Source organism: Notechis scutatus, chromosome 2, assembly GCF_049901735.1.
Source record: "Notechis scutatus isolate UNSWTSFEM ecotype Mainland chromosome 2, rNotScu1.2, whole genome shotgun sequence".
Classification (NCBI taxonomy): Eukaryota; Metazoa; Chordata; class Lepidosauria; order Squamata; family Elapidae; genus Notechis; species Notechis scutatus.
Window position 1 is genome coordinate 76,714,010 of NC_142010.1, and position 19,289 is coordinate 76,733,298.

At 38.5% G+C, this 19,289-nt stretch overlaps 1 protein-coding gene across 1 annotated transcript in view; it reads right to left on the reverse strand.

The window, feature by feature from the left end:
* Positions 1-553: 553 nt before the first annotated feature.
* CDX1 (caudal type homeobox 1) overlaps positions 554-19,289 on the reverse strand; it is a 37,890-nt gene continuing 19,154 nt past the window's right edge. Inside the window, exons 2-3 of the mRNA XM_026685354.2 lie at positions 1,394-1,539; positions 554-971 (exon numbers count right to left, since the gene is read on the reverse strand). Of these exons, the coding sequence (XP_026541139.2) occupies positions 768-971; positions 1,394-1,539 (350 nt within the window). The 3' untranslated portion in view covers positions 554-767. The remainder of the gene's footprint in view (positions 972-1,393; positions 1,540-19,289) is intronic.

Below are 19,289 nucleotides of genomic sequence, written 5' to 3' on the forward strand. Positions count from 1 at the left end.
TGGGAGGAACTAAGAAAAACTTGAGTCTATAAGTGTCTGACACCAAGTCAGATGCCTTTGATGTGGAATATATGCATGAATAAAATTTCCAAGAAAACAATGTTGGACTTTTGGCATTCTAAGAGAATCTGTTTTGTGGAAGCCAATAACAGACTTCCTTCCCTCTCTTGAGGATTTTGGCTAGTTTTTCACCAACTTGACTGTCATGTTCCTTCCTACCTGTTTCTCTTGCCTACTTAGCCTTTAATATGACTTTAGTTCCTAATGGTATACATACTGTATAGTATGTAAAACTGGGGCTCAGTTTCTATCATCTGACCTAACCTATGATTTGGCTAGGACTGGGCTTGGAATAAGTCACTTGGCTCCTGACTTTTTGACCCACATAACAAGGCCTGAGTAATGATAAAACATAATTTAATAATTAATTAAACTTGTGAATCACCTGACTCTATAAATTCTGATCCAGATCAGATGAAGATTCAGATTTTTTTCCCCCCTAAGTACACCACTTCCTTGTTTCTTTCTTCCCAAACACCCATGCTTCCTCCCCTGTCTGAGACAACAGCAAGTCTTTCTCTAATAGCAACAGAGGCCTATTTGGTTTTTAACTCCTAGGAATGAGTTGATTACATTTGTCCACTAGAGTAGCATATAGAAAAAGCCACTAGCTTCCAGTGTTGAGAGTCTGACAACTAGTTTGACTCTCGGGGAAATCCGTATCATTCTGGGTACGTTAGTCTGGAGATATAATGGAAAGGCTGAGTTCAAGGCATAAATTCTTCCTTGATAGTCATTGGTGAGGTGGAAACTAGATTGGTGGTGCTGCTGCAGATGCCGCCTATAGGGCCGGGAGTGCCGACCGCTGGTGGGGTAGGTGTGGTTGTACTGGCCGGCTGCGTTTGCTGCTGCATCTTCTTCTTGTTCACTTTCCTCTCCTTTGCTCGCCGGTTCTGGAACCATATTTTCACCTGCAGAGACAAATGAAGGCCATAAAATTAAGAAAGGGCTTAGGGAAACAGTTCCTCCTAATCTATCATAGTTTACCATTAATATGAAGGATTGAGTGGTGAACTGTTACTTATTTTCACAAAGGAACAGAATGGATTTGTAGATAAATATTGCAGAGGAAATGCTTTGCAAATTTCAGAAAAGTGTGCATACTGAAATATGAGTGCATTTTTATTCATATAACGGTTCAGGGAGCAATTAAAATGAAACAAATTCTTCATGCTTATATAAAAGTCCATCCATTTATTTCCAAATGAATATTAATTTGTGTATATATAAATGATAGTAAATATCCGGAACATTGGCCACTCTGCTTAATTAGCCTGTGTAATTTAAAAACAGGGTGATGGTTTGCAACTGGAGGGATTTCTGAAGCACTCACCTGCCGCTCAGTGAGTCCAAGGGCTGCTGCCAGCTCTGCTTTCCGCCGGATGGTGATGTAGCGACTGTAGTGGAATTCCTTCTCCAATTCCAGCCGCTGGTGGTCTGTATATACAACGCGGTACTTGTCTTTTGTTCTGGTCTTGCCTAACAAAAACAAACAGTTGTACATGGTGTTAAATATCTAGATATAAAATATGTGAGGCAATTGATGGCCATAATAATAAGGAAGGATGCAAGATTGTGAAATAGGAGGAGGTGGGGGAAATCACTGAGAGGTGGAAGAGGTGATGGGAGAGGAGAGGAAATACTGCCACAATATGTTGTTTTGGTAGTGGATACTCACTTTCTGAAAATTAAGGGCCGTGCATTTTGTTTTCATATGTATATCCCTTTCAAACTATGATTCAGTTAAATCAAAATTAAGCAATTCTGTTTTATAAAAATTCTTATCAATGAGATTTAAAACTGTTGCATTGCTAAACCTTCATTATTAATAGTGAGGAATTTGAATTCATCCCAGGCTGGTCACTTGCCTGTGACATGTTTTATTTTGTTAGTCCTTTATTTGTATCCCACCTTTATTATTTTTATGAATAATTCAAGGCAATGAACATAAACAACACACCTCCTCCTCACTGGTGGGATTCAATTTTTTTTACTACTGGTTCTGTGGACATGGTTTGGTGGCTGTGGCTTGATGGGTGTGGCAGGAGAAAGATATTGTAAAATCCCCATTCCCTCCCCACTCCAGGTGGAAGGTTAGTGCAAAATCCCATTCACCCCACTAACCTGCTTTCCAGTTCTGTTCTCCTGTGCAGGGCAACAAAAGAACACCCAGCTGATCAGCTGGGACTTGGGAGGTAGAGAATAAATGGGGCATGGCCAGTCAGAGGTGGTATTTGCTGGTTCTCCGAACTACTCGAAATTTCTGCTACCGGTTCTCCAGAACTGATCAGAACCTGCTGAATACCACCTCTGCTCCTCCTCCTGTTTCCCCACTGTTACAACTCTAGGGGACCAGTTGGACTGAGAGACAATGACTGGTCTAAGACACCCAACTGGCTTTTATAGTTAAGAAGGGACTTGAACTCACAGTGTCCTGCTTTCTACTCTGGTGCCTTAACCACCAGACCAGCGTTCCCCAACCTTTCCAGGTCGGTGGTCCGGCCGAGGGGAGAAGAAGAGGGGATGTTTTGTGTGAGGGGCAGGCACACCCCACACAGCTAGTGCAAGTGGGGCTGTGAGCGCCAGCGCCTGAAGTTCACACATGCTCCCACACTGTTCATGCGGTCCAGTTCTGAATGTGGTAGTGGGCCACAGCCCAGGGGTTGGAGACTGTTGCACTACACCAAAGATTAAAAGAGGTTACTGTTTTTCTGTTACTATTACTTATTTTCTCTCTGAAAATTACATTTTTATACTAGAAAACAAAACAGATCTGAACATGATTAATCAATGTTTATTTAACTTTTTTTCTTCCCTTCCTCCTCCATTTAGATCTAATTTGACAGGATCCAAATATTTTCTGTAGCACCAATGCAGCAAACATTATATGAAGGTCTTCTATCCCTTTTGTCACAATGTTTTACAGTTTTAAAACAACCAGTACACAATCCAGCAATCTACTAGTAGACTAATTCAGTAAGATTTTTTCCTCTCATCTACAGAACCCTGCAGACTTTCAAAATCTGCTCTTAAAAGTTTGAATTTTCCTGAGCACATTTTGAGAATGCTGTAGGCTACAGGAGGAAATGTTTCCTCACAAATCAGTGAACTTCTTTCTACTGACCAAAAAAAATAAAAAATTAGTGGATTCTACCAAATCCACTACAAAAAAATCTGGGTGGATGAACTGCATGTCATATTCCACTCGCCTCGGTTTTTATTCTTTAAAAAAAAAAAGTTCAAATTCTTATTCAAGATGTGCAGGAAGTGTGTCCAAGGGACTGCTTGCATCTTGCCAGAATTTTTTTCTGTTCCACCTCCAAGTTTGGGGAATAGTTTTCTTAGAACTTGTATATTTCCACTCTCGTAGAATACAGATTGCTCTCATGATAGTGCAGATAATATAAAGAAATGTATATATAAAATGAAACTCTATGACTGGCTGCTACATAATGTGGTGAGTCTTTCTAGAAGTCATCCAGATGCTAATTCTCACGTGCTATTTTCCAATGCTATGATTCTGGCATTCTCTCTAGCTGCGCCTTATTAATTTTACTTCAATTTTTCTCAAATTAAAAACAAACAAACAAAAGTAATGGACTTTGAAGATGCAGATAAGATGACTATTGACACTTCCAATTTTGGGTTTGGAGAAGACTCCTGACCTTGTGGACAACTAAGGGAATAAACAAATGGACCATGATACAAATCAACTCAAAGCTCTCACTCAAGGTACAAATGACCAGACTCAATTCATCCAACTCTGGAGATAATATGTAAAGACTTAGCTCTCTGGACAAGGCTCTAATGCTGGGAAGGCTGGAAGGAAAGAGGAGCAATTTGGTTTCATTGTATATATAAAAATACAATTTGGTCAGGTGTAATTTATATGAAAAATTCTAGTGTAATTATTTATATCAGTAGCGAATATTGTATGTATGTATGTATGTATGTATGTATGTGTAATGTATGTAAGTAATGTATGTATGTATGTAATGTATGTATGTATGTATGTATGTATGTATGCATGCATGCATGCATGCATAATATGATTTAGAGGTGTGTGTTTTTCCTTTTAAAAAACCCCAGGAGCCTCTTGAAACTACTACTTTTCTTTTTTATTGTTAGAAATGCTGTTGCGGTTACATAACAACTGGCACATGGAGAACTGAGAATTTTCATTATTATTTATTATGCATACTGATAACAAAACAGAAGGCTTTCATCTCTTTAAATATTGTGTCCCAGAAGCTCTTTTGGATATGTTAGCATTTAAAACTACTTCAGATTAAATTTTTCACAAATGTACTGAACCACGTGGAATCCTATATTCCATTAATTCTCCAGTTTGAGTCTGTGAAGCCTTATTACAAGTAATGTGCAATAAAAATACTCTGTATATCCTCATGAAAGATAAGCATATAAAAGAAGCACAGTACAGGTAGTCTCAAATATCATGTCCGGGAAGAAGAGCTAACCGATTCGCCCCTTGGCCTCCCTATACAGTACAGAGGTCATGTGGCACCATGCCAAAGCAGGCACCATTTTAGAGCAGGTGTAATGAATTGTGGCTGCTCCCAAAATGGGCCCACTTCTGGGACATCATGCCACGCAGCCTACATGTAGGAAGGCCAGGACAGCTCCATGTAGCTTCCGTTTAGAAAGACTACTTAAGCAGACCAGCTGCTTGCCAAAGGAGATATATGAAAAAATAAGATGGACAGAATTGCAATGGGTGGGGGGTGGGGGGTAGGGAGGTGAGGGTGGGGAGGTGGGGATGGGACCCAGTGGGGTGGGAAGCAGGCCCAAAGCCTGGTATGCTGATCAACTGATAGAGAGATAATGGGTGACTGAGTGGCTTTACTAACATTGACAACTTCTTTATGTAGTTCCCATAACTTCAGGGGATGCAAGCATTTCATAAAGTGTCCTTGCATGCCATCATATTTCCCCAGTGTAATTTTCACAGCAAGGCAAATAACCTCACACAAAAGCTGTAAAATTTAAGTGAGACAGGAAAAGTAAAGTCATTGAAACAGATTTTGAGTAGGAAGGAGATTTCAAGCATGAGGAATAAAAGATGCCCAGAAAAGAAATGAAAAATATTAAATGCTTATAATGTCATTCAGCAATATTTCTACTAAAGCAGCTTGTAAATATATATATTTATATATAATCTTCACACATTCTAATTCAAGAATCAGTTATTTTTAAAACAATACATATTTTTTAAAGATTAAAATGTTCAGGAAAATTAAGAGATATTTGTCTGGCTATAAAAAGAAAATATCATTGGTCTTTGATGATCAATGAAGGAGAATTCTACAAATGGGTGCAACAATCATTAATGTTTTGCTTGTTTCCAAGGAGATGTTCCCACTATTGAAAGAGTTCCAATATGTTCAAAGCATTGGCTCCAATGAATCCTAGCTTCTAGAAATCTTAAAACTGCATTACTCCTTACTAATAAATGAAATGGTTATCCCTTTCCAAGACAGTCATAATTTCTACTGTAAGACAAGGTCAGAGAAGATGTTCCATATCACTGAGTGAACATGAATGTTTTTGCATGTACAGTATGTTAAAGCTAAATCTAAGAGCAAACCCAATCAAAAGCCTTATCCATCAAGATGAATTAAGCCCCTGTAGAAAAGCACTGAAGAGATGCCCCTGAACCACCTACTCAAAACAAAGAAAACTGATAAAATAGATAAATACACTCATCAATATACTTTGTAAATGAAAGTATATGTTATGATATTAATGTAGTTACTTACCAAGCACATCTAAATTATATTAAAGTAACCAAAATATCTTTACAATCCCCAAGGCATGTCACAAGTTTTGAGCACCCCTAATGTTTGGAAATTGAAAGTTGAAAAATTTGACACGCCCTAATGTAGTAGGTCTCAGAATCAATCATTAACATTTTTATCCAGAACCAACAGCCTGTGGGTAATGGGAAAGACGCTTGATTGGGACCATTGATTTAATATATTTTCCATTTAGTAAAGGGATACAAAAGTAGGACAGGATAATTTACTTTGCCCTAACAGGGAACCTGTGTACTGCCTTGAGCAGTGCTGTCTTGACAGCTTTAATATGGGACCAAGCAAAGAAAAGCCCGGTTGGTTGGTTGGCTGGTCGGCTGGCTGGCTGGACCAACAAATAGGTGCATATGCACATACACACATACAAACCATATATATATATATATATATATATGTAACTGTTGGATTTTCTGCCATTAGGAGAAGAATTCATTAATTGCTCTCCCTGTTATATGACTGGAAAGGAAACAAGTTTTGACTAATAGCTAGACCATGATAGCTAGACCATTTACTGGAACCTGATCCTTGGGGTGGATGGGGGTTTTCTGATTCTCCTGCTTCCCAACTGCCACTCATATTGTGGAATTAATACTGTAGCTAATTTTGAAGGAGTGTGTGAGTGAGGAAGGCTATCTGTTTACCCAAAGGCTGTTCTCATCTACTTTACTGGGAAGTCCTCACCTATCTTTTAGATTAGATCCCTCTCACATTCTTTTTATCCTTTTATGATCTCTCTTATGTCCAGTATATTTCTTTCTTTTTCCCTCTCATTAGTCTATCTCAGCCCCTTGTTCATTACCCCCCCTTTCTTTCTCCCAAGCTTTTTCTCTGCTTTCTCTTATGTCTTGTCCTCATTCATCATTCTGTTTTTCTCATAATTTTGCTCTGTTTCTCACTGTCTTTTTTGCCCTGTCCAAATCAACCATAAGGATAGTTGGCAGATGCTGGATTCCTGCTTCACACAGGAATGCTCTCAATTGAGTTATTATTATTTTTTCCATGTGCATCTTGCAATCCTGTATTAAAACTGACTTGAATAATAAGAACCCTGAATAATGCCTGACTAATGCTGTGAAAAATCATTGCCCAATGATTGATCAATCTTTCTCCCAAAAGAAAAGGGATACTTTGCAGAAGTCAAAAGTTGCAGGACAAATCCTAGCCCCTACCACACCATCACCATGGTCTCCAATAGAGCATTGTAACTACACACATTTAATAGCAATAGCACTTAGACTTATATACCACTTCACAGTGTTTTACAGCCCTGTCTAAGTAGTTTAGAGTTGGCATATTGCCCCCAACAATCTAGGTCCTCATTTTATTGATCTCAGAAAGATGAATTGCTGAGTCAACAGCAGTTGACTGGTGAGACTGGTGAGACTTGAACTGCCAAATTGCAGCCAGGCAGCAGGCAGCAGAACTAGCCTGCAGTACTGCATTCTAACCACTGCGCCATCACGGCTCTTAATAGTTGTGTTGGGAGGCAAATGGAAAATCCCTTTAACATTAGATCAGATAAATATGGAGTTAGAAAATTTCCTATGGGCGGGGGATGAGACAAAGGTTGTATCTTGATGGCAAACAGCATCTTTAAAGAATGGCTAGTAAATGATCTTCCAGCCAGTGTTAAGAGGACATAACAAGCCTAAAGACTTCACTAGTCACTGCAAGCAATCAGGGACTGGAATATTAAGCACTAGTGCTTTGGAGAAGAATGCAACATAGATAAGAAAGGCAAAAAAGGGACTTAAATGGCTGCTACTGTTCAGCCTAGTTTAACATCTGTTACGATATTAATATAGACTGGGAAAATTTAGCATTAGTTTATAACATGCCATTTCATTCAAGCTATTTTGTATTTATTTAGCATATAGCATGTCATACATGGATTTGCAATATATATATAAACATTTCCCCAAGATTAAAAACACAATAAAATATGAATGCTAAAAAGATCTATATTCTGATACCAATGACTAGGCAGTCTAACCATTTTTATGGGGGGGAAATCAGATACTGAATTAGTATGTACCCTCAGCTAACAGCTGGCCACGGTATGATCTACAGTTTGATCTGGGACCCCACTGGTGGACTGAGGGGAAGATACTATGCCTCACTTATAGACTGAGTCCGGGTAGACACCATGTGAGGTATGAATCCTATTGTCCTTTGCTGGCATGATAGTTCAAAGCCTGGCACCTTTTTCATGAGGTCATTTATATGTCCTCCTGTATCTGGACGTTCAGCAACCCATTTGGCTTTTCCTTGGGAATCGATGTTACAGTTGTTGAACAGATATTGTGCAAGTGCCAATGGGGGCTTCCTAGATTTGAACCTTCCAGATGATACATGAGGAAGGTCAGCATGCATGGGAAGTAGTGAGCTGTTCATAATTTTTCTACATTCTCTCACTTGCCTTTGTAAAATGGGGTGGGTGGTTGATATATGATTCAGAATAGGAAGCCAGAAATTCAAGAGTGGTTTTAATACATCGTCTTATAATCTTCATCTGTTGTTGAGTCTGGAGTTGAACTTACTTGTATGACAGATGTTAGGCCATACAGGGGCACAGGATTCTGCTGCTGAATAGACTAGCCCAGGGGTAGGGAAACTTGGCTTTTTTTATCACTTATGGACTTCAACTCCCAGAATTCCTGAGTGAGCCATAAAAGGTTCCCCATCCCTGGCCTACTGGTTTTTCAGTTGTGAGGGAAATCAATTTTTGACTTGAATGGGACTGTTTAATATACAAATGTAGGACATATTCTTTATATGTCCTACATTTGTATATTAAGCAGTCCCATTATTCTTTATATATCCTACATTTGTATGTTAAACAGTCCCATCGAGTCAAAAATTGTTTTCCCTCACAACTGAAAAACCAGTAGGCCAGGGATGGGGAACCTTTTATGGCTCACTCAGGAATTCTGGGAGTTGAAGTCCATAAGTGATAAAAAAAGCCAAGTTTCCCTACCCTTGGACTAGCCCTAATGCTGATGACCTGAGGGTGGCAGTTGAAGCTCCCTATTTAGTTCCTCATCATTTCTGCAGTATTTTGTGCAGTATATAAACAGAGCTATAGTGTCAAATAATCCACTTTTTATTATTAGATTCAGCTGCAAAAGTACTATGATATTGCAAAAAAAAATATCTGATGATGGATAAGTCCCCCCACCCCCCGCAGTGCATGAGAATTTGTCACCAAGTTAGATGATCAATGTTTTCATGAATGTGGCTCCATTAGTGATGTTTTTTAAAGACTCAAGTGTAAGTGCATGACAACCTGTACTGGGATGGGACATCTTGGCCAGTGGTGGGATCCAAATTTTTTTACTACCGGTTCTGTGGGCGTGGCTTGGTGGACATGGCAGGGGAAGGATACTATAAAATCTCCAATCAGAGGTGGTATTTGCCGGTTCTCTGAACTACTCAAAATTTCTGCTACCAGTTCTCCAGAACTGGTCAGAACCTGCTGAATACCATCTCTGTTCTTGGCCCACAGAGGAGAAAAGCCTAATATTTCAATACTACACGAACTTTCATGTAGTAGAAAAATTAAAATGAGATGATAGAAATGACCTATCTCTTTATTGTTACCGAATTGGCACAAGACATTTGAGAAACTGAAAGAATACTGTCAGAAGGAGAAATGGTGCCCAGTTACGTGATTTATGACCAATTAGCTATTAGTAATAAAATCGTAGCAGCAGGTGGCAAGTGATCAGCCCAGGGGAAATATGTTACTTTCTAGTCAAACAACCAAGCCCAAGCTAATCAGTTCCTTTTTTTTCCTCCTTGCATCAAAGAAACAATGTGCATTTATAGAATATGCATAAATACATGCTTTTATTTGTGTATTTATTTAAATTAGTAAATAAAAACATACACATAAAGCTGTGTAACTACTCAGTCAAATAGTGCGCACATTTAAAAGCAACAAATGTCAATCATGAAACATTATATGTGACAACCAACACCTTGCATTACACCTGGGAAGCCTCTGGCAACCAGTACAATTTATAAAGTAGCAGTGTTGCAGATGCATTTTGAAGGACTCTCATAATTACTTTGTAGCCATAACTATTTGCACCACTGTTTTCTGGAGCAACTGTAGTTTCTAGAAAGTCTTCAGGAGCATCCCAAGGCAGAGCACATTGCTGTCATCAAAATGCAGTGACCAAGGCATGAGTGACCATAAGTAGGGCCTCCCAATTGAGAAATTGGTGCATATGGTAGATTTGTGCAAAGGTCCTCCAAGTCACTGTTCCTTCTATTTTTCAAGTAGGAGCTGAGAAATGGCCCCCAAAATGTGAAACTGGTCTCCATGGGGCAACCCCATGCCCAACTAGAGGTGAACAATCTCCAAATCCAGATGGTCCCAAAATCCACTTGATCTTCTAAGGTTGAGCCTGTTTTTGATCTTCTAAGGTAGGGCCTGACTGAGCCTGCTTTTCTTCATCTCAAACCCAAAGGCATCTTATTCACATGGACTAGAACTGAGCCTGGGCCAATAAACTGAAACTGAATCTGAACTGGAGCCAGAGTGACATAGTTGTCCCTGTAGTTATTAAGCAGATACCCTTAGGATCAATGCAGTCATGTGAAACCTCCAACATGGGCTTTTTTCAATAGGTCAGTACTAGGCATTTTTCCTTATTGTACTAATATGATGGGAGTATCGTGTATGTATAGAAGATAAGACTCAGTAGCCCCTCATCAGTCTTGCATGTATTCACTGTCTTCAGGGCACTCTGTCCTATTTATATTTGAAAATATCAAGCTGCTGATGCCATATATGAACTTTTGCCAGGATCACAGAAAGAGGAAGGAGCTCCACTTAGCCAAGTCTTACAGTTAGCATAGATTGTGTCAAAGAGATGTGTAATTTGTGGATTCCCTTTTCATTTACCAGGATCACTATTGCTTTTCACTGGAAAAGGTTTAGGTGTCAATTGACACACAAAGGAAGATGTTCATGGGACACAAAATGTTACAACGGAAGCCAGAAGATTCTACTATTTGGGTTCCATTGCCAAAATCTCAAGATTCCAACTTTCAAAGGTAAACATTGAAGTAGAAATTGATAAAGGCTGAATAGTCAAGTGTTTCTGTAAGAGTTGCACCTTTTTATATAATGGAAGTGCAGAAGTAGAAACCATGAAAATTGTCAAATTTCTGTTGTCCTTGCAGTTTTTAATCTTACGACAAAAGTAATAGCAACCATGGAAAAAACCAAAAGGGCTAAACTGTTCCAATGAGAGCAGAAAAAAATGTCATTATACAGTGATATCTGTTTCTTTGAGAGAGGGGTTTGCCCTTTGTCTTGAATAAGGTTATGGTGTATCTGCTCCTCAAGAAGCCATTGCTGGATCCAAATAATCCTGGATAATTTCCATCCAGTCTCCGACCTTCCTTTTTTTAGAGAAAGTTGTTGAGGAGGTATTTGGGCTTTGATCGTGGAAGTGAATGGATTAGCTGGATCCATTTCAGTCAGGTTTCAGGCTAGATCGCAATTCAGACATAGCATTGGTTGCACTTGTTGATGACCTGTGCCAAGTCAGGATGGGAGTAACGTGTCTATCCTTGTGTTCCCTGATCTCTTAGCAGTTTTTGATACCATCAATCATGTTATCCTTCTTGACTGGCTCCAAGGTTTGGGGGCGGGAACTATTTTATAGAGATTCTCCTTTCTTAGTGGCCAGTTTCATTCAATATTAACAGGGAGAGGATTTGAGTCTCCCTGTTAATATTATTGTTAAATCCACAGCCTCTCACTTGTGGGATGCCAGTCTCCCAGAATTGTTGAAAGACAGGCAACCTTTAAATTGTGTAGCTAAATAAATATCAATTTGAAGTTGATGCATAATTACTTTTGCTGTTGCAACAAAGGCCACTGCAAAGAAGTTTCCCTGATATAAATTCCAACTTTATCAAGAGTTAGAGACATTACCAATCTTCATAGAGAAAATATACCAGGCTAGTGTTTCATCCAATCAATCTTCTTCTATCTTTTTCTCAAGACAGACAAACTAGATTGTAATAATTAATTTGTCTCCTGATTGCAAAGTAGGGTCATCTGGATCTATACAGTTCAAATACAGTTAGAATATGTGAGAAATGTGTTAGAGCTGTGAGATGCTCTTTAGTACATCCATATATTTTCTCCAAAATGAATACTAACATTGATTGCTATACTGACTGTTAAGTAGCAAAAGAAAGTAAGGGATCCTTATGTTCCTTGGCCATCATCTAGTGGTTATCCAGATTTGTGGAGTGGAGATGCAGCCAGTGAGTTGTTGAAGAGCTGGAGTTTAATACAGATTTAAGAATGTGGTGCTGCAGAATTTCTTCAGTAACAACCATTAGCAAAGCAAAATTTGACATATAAGAATGTTCTTCCTTCCTTTGACAGGCCATCTGACCAGCAATGACTCTGGGCAGCTTATAATTACAAAAACAAAAAATTACAAATGATCAAGATCATGAATGAAAACAATATACAACTGAACACACATTCCACACACACCCTCCAGTCAACCTTAATTCTGTTCCAGAAAACAGTCTTTAATAGAAGCCTGAAGGTCATTAAGGTGGGAACCATTTATGAAACAGAAGAACATGTAAAAATGTGGACATTATTTGCAATTTTGTGTGTGTGTTTCAAAATTTGTTTTATGTTCTTTGTCTCTATTTTATATGAATTTTGGGAAAGGAGATAATTTCCAAGAAATAATACAAATTTTAATAAATATAGGTTTCATTACTAACATCTTAGAAATTATGTAATCCTGGGGGGGAATTTGACTTGAACATTGACCAAACCCCAAGGTTCTATCTTATACCTTGTCAATCCCTTCATAAATGGTTTAGATAAGGGGATAGAAAGGGAACTCATCCAATTTGCTAACAATACCAAGCTGGGGAAAATAGCCAACACTTTAGAAGATAGGCTTGACAAACTTGAACACTGGCCCTATCCAACAAAATGCAATTCAGTGGTAAGAAGAAGTATGCCACTTAGGCAAGAACAACCAAATGCATAGAACTGGTTCAACAGCAGTAACTGTAAGAGAAGTCTAGGAGATCTAGTGGACAACTACTTGAATATGAACGAGCAGTGTGCTGCAGCTACCAAAAGGGATAACGCAATCCTAGTCTGAGTCAACAGAAGAATAGTATCAAGATCATGTGAAGTATTAGTACTCCAATATATAGTAGTAGTGTAAGACCATACTTGAAACATTATGTCCAGTTCTGGTCACCATGATAGAAAACAGATCTTAAGATTCTAGTACGAGCGCAGAGAAGAGCAACAAGGATGATTAGGGGTCTGGAGGCTAAAACATATGAATGAATGGTGGAAGGAACTGGATATGTCCAGTCTAGTAAAAAGAAGGACTAGGGGTGATATCAAGGGTGGGATCCTACAGGGTTAACTACCGGTTCAGTGATTTACGAGGTTCGATGATTTACTATGTGCTTCCCTGCACGCTGCGTGCTGCGTACATGCCTGTAAATCGTCATCAGCACACTGCGTGCAGAGAAGCAGCCTTTGAAAAAGCACTTTTTTCCTGCTTTTTCAACCGCAGCTGTGCCTCGTTCAGCAGCTGAAGTTGAAAAATCAGGAAATAAAGATCAGGTAAGAGCCCGGGTGGGCGGGCAGGTGGGCAAAAACATCAGCAGACATAGAACCGGTTCTATGTCTGCTGCTCTTCAGAGCTACTGAGGTGGACAGAACCGGTAGAAACCCACCCCGGGTGATATCAGTTTTCCAATGTTTAAGGGCTGTCCCAGAGAGAAAGGGTCAAGTATTCTCCGAAGTACTTGAGGAAAGGACCAGAAACAATGGATAGAAACTTATCAAGGAGAGATACAATCTAAAACTAAGAGGACATTTTCAGACAGAGAGAGCAATTAATTAATGGTAGGGCTTGCCTCCAGAAGTTGTGCATGCTCCATCACTGGAAGTTTTCAAGAAAAGATTGGACAGACATTTATCCAGAATAGTATAAGATTCCCTGCTTAAACAGGAGATTGGACTAGAAGTTCCCCAGGGTCCCTTCCGTTATTCTGTATTCTGTAAATTGATTGAAGATGGTGAGATTATAAAGACCGAAATTGTCTTTATATTCTACAAGAATTTGGGCTAAGAAATCATTGGTCCAGAATTAACCAAAGGAAATTTCATGATTCTCAATGTACTTGAATGTAATTTCTCCAAACCTAGTTCAGTTCCTTAATTACTGAACTAAGTTGGCTCTTTACAGAGGACAAGTTATACAGTAGTCCTCAATTTACCACAATTGAGCCCAGAATTTCTGTCGCTAAATGAGAAATTTGTTAAGTAGGTTTTGCCCCATTTTACATATTTTCTTGCCACATTTGTGAAGTGAATCACCAGAGTTGTTAAATTAGTAACACAGCTGCTAAGTGAATCTGGCTTCCCCATTGACTTTGCTTGTCAGAAGGTCTCACTGCATAAGGAATTTACTTATTCTTACAGCTAGAAGATCTCATGTGATAGGAATCCATGTATGAGAATACCTGACAAAATATTCTTTCACTTGAGCCTGCTAATTTAAGTAAGAACCCAGATATAGATACCCACAAACATAACTCCCTAACTTCAAAGACAGTCTCCTGTAATCTTTGCTTTCTAATTAACTCTTATTCTTTATCCATTAAACTAGTCCCCTGATAATTAGGTCTGGAGCTCAATTCTCTCTTTTTCCCCTCCCTGCCTCCCTCTCTCTCTAATATATGTATATTTTGAAAAGTTTCTTGCTGACACCCAACTATCTAAAGATAACTCAAGAACACTTATTTTGTCTTTTTTCAACCTTACTATAATTCTGAAAGGTAAATGACCCCCTTGATCAGCCCAGACAAATCCACTAATGAGACAAGAGGCAAGGAGTTCAAAATGGAGATCAAGGGGAGGCTAATGTCTCCATGCAAGTAAAGCTATTGTTACCTTTGTTAATGTGTAACTCTAATAATGCTCAATTTAGCTATCAATAGATAAAGAAGCTGCTTTAATATGCTCACATACCATAAAAGAATCACCTCCGAGTATATAGACAGGGGTAGAAAAATTGAAACCCATTCAGGCTCCCTTATCCCTAGCAATTCACCCTAGAGAAATGATTTTAGCCAAGATCAAGGGTACTGACTGCATTCTTTAGCGATTCTGGGATCAGAACAGCTCAGTTAATTACAAATTGATTGTAACCAGGTCTCTGGGTAAAGGGGTAGATCAAGAGGTAAAATAAGCCTGTGCTATGTGAAGCTTTTTCTCAATATATGTTTCATTTGAAAGATGCTGGAGATATGTATCTAAAATTCAAAATTCTTAATGAAGTTCCATTTTTTTCTATACAGGTAGTCCTCGACTTAAGACCACAATTGTGCCCAACATTTATGTTGCCAAGTGAGAAATTTGTTTAAGTGAGTTTTGCCCCATTTTACAACTTTTCCTGCCACATTTGTTAAGCGAATCGTTGCATTTATTCAGTTAGTAACACGGAATATTATGAGATATGAAATAAACTCTATCAATAGTTGGAACTGAGAGGAGAGACCCAGAATAAAAAAATAACCAGGATTTATAGAACGGAGATTTGAAGTTATGTATGTAATCACAACAGAATATAATTGGATAAGACAAAAGTTAAAAATCTATATAGATGAGATTATGATGTCTTTATAAATGTATATACTGGATAGACCAATTGGTACCGATTGTTTATTTTAGTATGCAAGGCAAAGATGATGCCAGTACAGTTACACTGTGTCCAATGTTTTAATGTGTAATTAATAAAATTTATTTTAAAAAAAAAAGTTAGTAAAACGATTAAGTGAATCTGGCTTCCCCATTGACTTTGCTTGCCAGATGTTTGCAAAAGATTACCACATGACTCTGGGATACTATAACTGTCATAAATACTAACCAGCTGCCAAGCATCCAAATGTAAATCACATGACCAGGGGAATGCTGCAATGATCACATAAGTGTGAAAAATGGTCATGTCACTTTTTTCAGTGCCATTGTAACTTTGGATGGTCACTAAAGGAACTGTTGTAAGTTGAGGACTACCCGTATAGCAATACATATCATTAGGCATTGAGGTTTTTCTCATGATGATAATAGGAAGATTTTATGTTCCCAAAAATGCTATAAAATAAATAAAATGAAAAAAATGAGGTACTTTCAAGCTACAAATCAGACATAAAGTGGGACACGGTTTTCCTACTCAATCATAATATTAAATTATAATCTCAGTTCCTGAATGGAACTTGAAAATCCAAAGAAAAGGATTAGCTGTGCTAATTCAAATACCTTTGTTTAGTGAAAAGCCTTATTAATTCTTTAAAATCATTTATGGTTGCATGATTTCCTTTTGCAAACACTTTTTGATCCCTGCCCAGTCTCAAACAAATGTAACATATTAAATAAAAAAGTTTTTGACCCATTTCTTTGAATCCCAAAACTAGTCAGATACAGAATTACTGGTACATATTACGGAAAAGTTAGAAATGTCCTGAAGCTCTTATCATCATGTCATTGCTCATAGTTCATTATTTAAAGCATCCCTTAGCTAGAAATGTCTGAATCTTTCAATGTATATCCAACAGAAAGCAAATACTCTGCCAATGAAATATATCTTCATCTGTATGAACATTTCACAGAAATTTTAGTTGTATGTATACTCCAATTACCATCTAGGCATACATATTCACATCTATATTACAGTAACCTGGGATGCAATACTAAAACCCATGCATATAGTATTGATGGGCAGTGGTACTTCCAAAGCATTTCTTTTGCAGCATAAAATAATGTGAAACCAAGGTAATCCTAAATTCATTATAAAGAACTCTCTGGTTGAATATATCTCTTGGTGATTACCTGGACCTAACCATATAGCCCAGGGTCTGCAACCTGCAGCTCTGGAGCCACATGCAGCTCCCTGTCAGCTGATCCCACCACTGGCTGGTCCCTCCACTCCTCTCCCCGTCACTCCTCTCCTGGCCTGTGAAGGTAAGGGGGATGGAGGGGGATGGAGATTCACTCCATATTCCAGAGCAGGGTGGGAGTGAGTGACATTGAGTTGGCCACACCCTCCCAGTCACACTGGTTGTTAAATTATTGGCTCCTGGTGCTTTCTTTTCTGTGGGAAACCAGTCCAAGTGGCTCTTTAAGTGTTTAAAGTCGCTGACCCCTGCCATAGCCTTCTTGGTAGCAATGCAGAAGTTGCTTGTCATTGCCTTCTTCCCAACCTGCTCTAGATTTTTTTGATGCTTTGCCATCAAAACTTATTAACCGTCTTTGGCTTTTCAAGATCAGACAAAGCCAGTTAGCTGCTGCCACCTACTATATGACATAAATTCAAATGAAACAAACAAAATGTTAAAAAGTTATGATGTATATATAATTATTTATCAAGCATGCCTAAATTTATATTAAAGTAACCAAAATATCTTACAATCCCCAAGGCATGTCACAACTTTTGAATACCCCTAATATTTGGAAATGGAAAGTTGATTATGTGACATGTCCTAAATTGGCACAAGTTCATTATATAGCATAATGTCCCCAAAGGACAAAAACATCTCAAAAGTGGCAAATAACTAATTATTTTAAAATATTTTTTTCATCAATGGGGGATCATTTTAAAGTAGCCCACATGCGATCTCTGGTACTAAAGATGGACTGTCACGTTTCTGTCAAGTGGTATAGAGAAAACCCTACAAAATCCCATAATCTGAATTTGAACCAAAAGCTGTAAACAAATTCATGTTTCTCATAGATCTTTGGAATAAGATCCATTGAACATGGAAGGGTTACCTTCTGCATAGATAAATTACACTGTCAGAGAAAATACATAATTACCATATTTTTCACACTATAAGATGCACCTGACCATAAGACGCATCTAGGTTTAGAGGAGGAAAACAAGAAAAAAAATATTCTGAACCACAGAGAGGTAGCCTCTCATGTGCCAGCTCTGCCTATTGACTCCTACACTGTGGAAAAGAGACAGAAGAGGTGTTAGGTATAACATTGATACCAAATATGGTTTGGGTGAATAAATATATAAAACTTAGATATCATGGTTTAAGTGCTTATCACTTTAAGCACAATGCAGCAGGCAATTAGCCGATTAAGGGTGCGGTTAGAAGTTACAATATAAGGAAGCATTAGAAGCAGGAAAACTGTGAGTTGACTGACTGCTACTGACTGTTACTGTCTGGCTGTGACTGTTACTGTGTGCTGCTGCGACTAACTGTGATTACTGACTGTGAGTGCCTGTGACTGAACTGTTATTGTTTGCTACTGTTTGCTGAATATCCAGCGTTTGTTTCTCTGGAGAGTGAAACCGGAGGAGGAGAAGATATCTTTATCGGCTGATAAAGATATTGCAAGGACTCTTAACTTGGACTATACTAGTGAGTCTTACTGGATGGAAATACTGTGAATGACTTAATGGACTGAATGACAATGCTTAAACTCTAACTGGATTAAAAACTATTTAAACTACAAACAGTGTTTGTGTTCAGTGTGTGTATACTCTGGGGCCCTTCCGCTCTCCTTTGGCTGCCTGGCTTGACTACTGCTGCAATACTCTTCTAGGGGTTAATCTCCAAAACCCTAACATTGGTTATGGGCCCAGCAGCATAGTCTAACTAACCAGGATATAGCAGAGAGAGTTGGTGTGAGTTGCACATTACTGTAAAAACAAACTGTTTTAATTAGTTTAAAATAGTCAAAATATCTGAAGAGTAATGGCACAAGTAAATTTGTCACAACTGTCCATGATATCCAGGCTGGATGGAACAAACTATGTTTCATGGTCAATGAAATGTAGTTTACTTCTCACGCAGAGAAGGTTTGTGGGACATTATAGCAAACCCACCAGATGTGAGTAGATGGGATCCTGCTGATGATGATGATAACGAAAAGTTACAAGACTTTAAACTGAAGAATGAGCAGGCTTTATGCATCATAGGACTGACTCTCTGTGATCAGCAGCTTGTCCATATTCGTGGAGAAGAAAATGCTGCAAACTGCTGGGAGAACCTCAGGAAGATTTATGTTCGGGACAGTGTAGGAGCACATATAAATCTTACACGGAAGCTTTTTCGAACGCATCTTCAGAGGAATGGAGATATGTTAGTTCATTTAAACTGTATGAAGAGCATTTTTCAAGATTTGCAAGAAAAAGAGCTTATATTTAATGAACTGCAACAAGTCTACATAATATTATCTTCATTAGATCAAAGCTATGATGACTATGTGACTTCGTTGGAAGTATTGCCAAAAGAAAGCCTCTCATTAACCGAGATTACAGGCAGGCTACTAGAAGAAGCCAGAAGAAGGCGTGGCGTGACGAG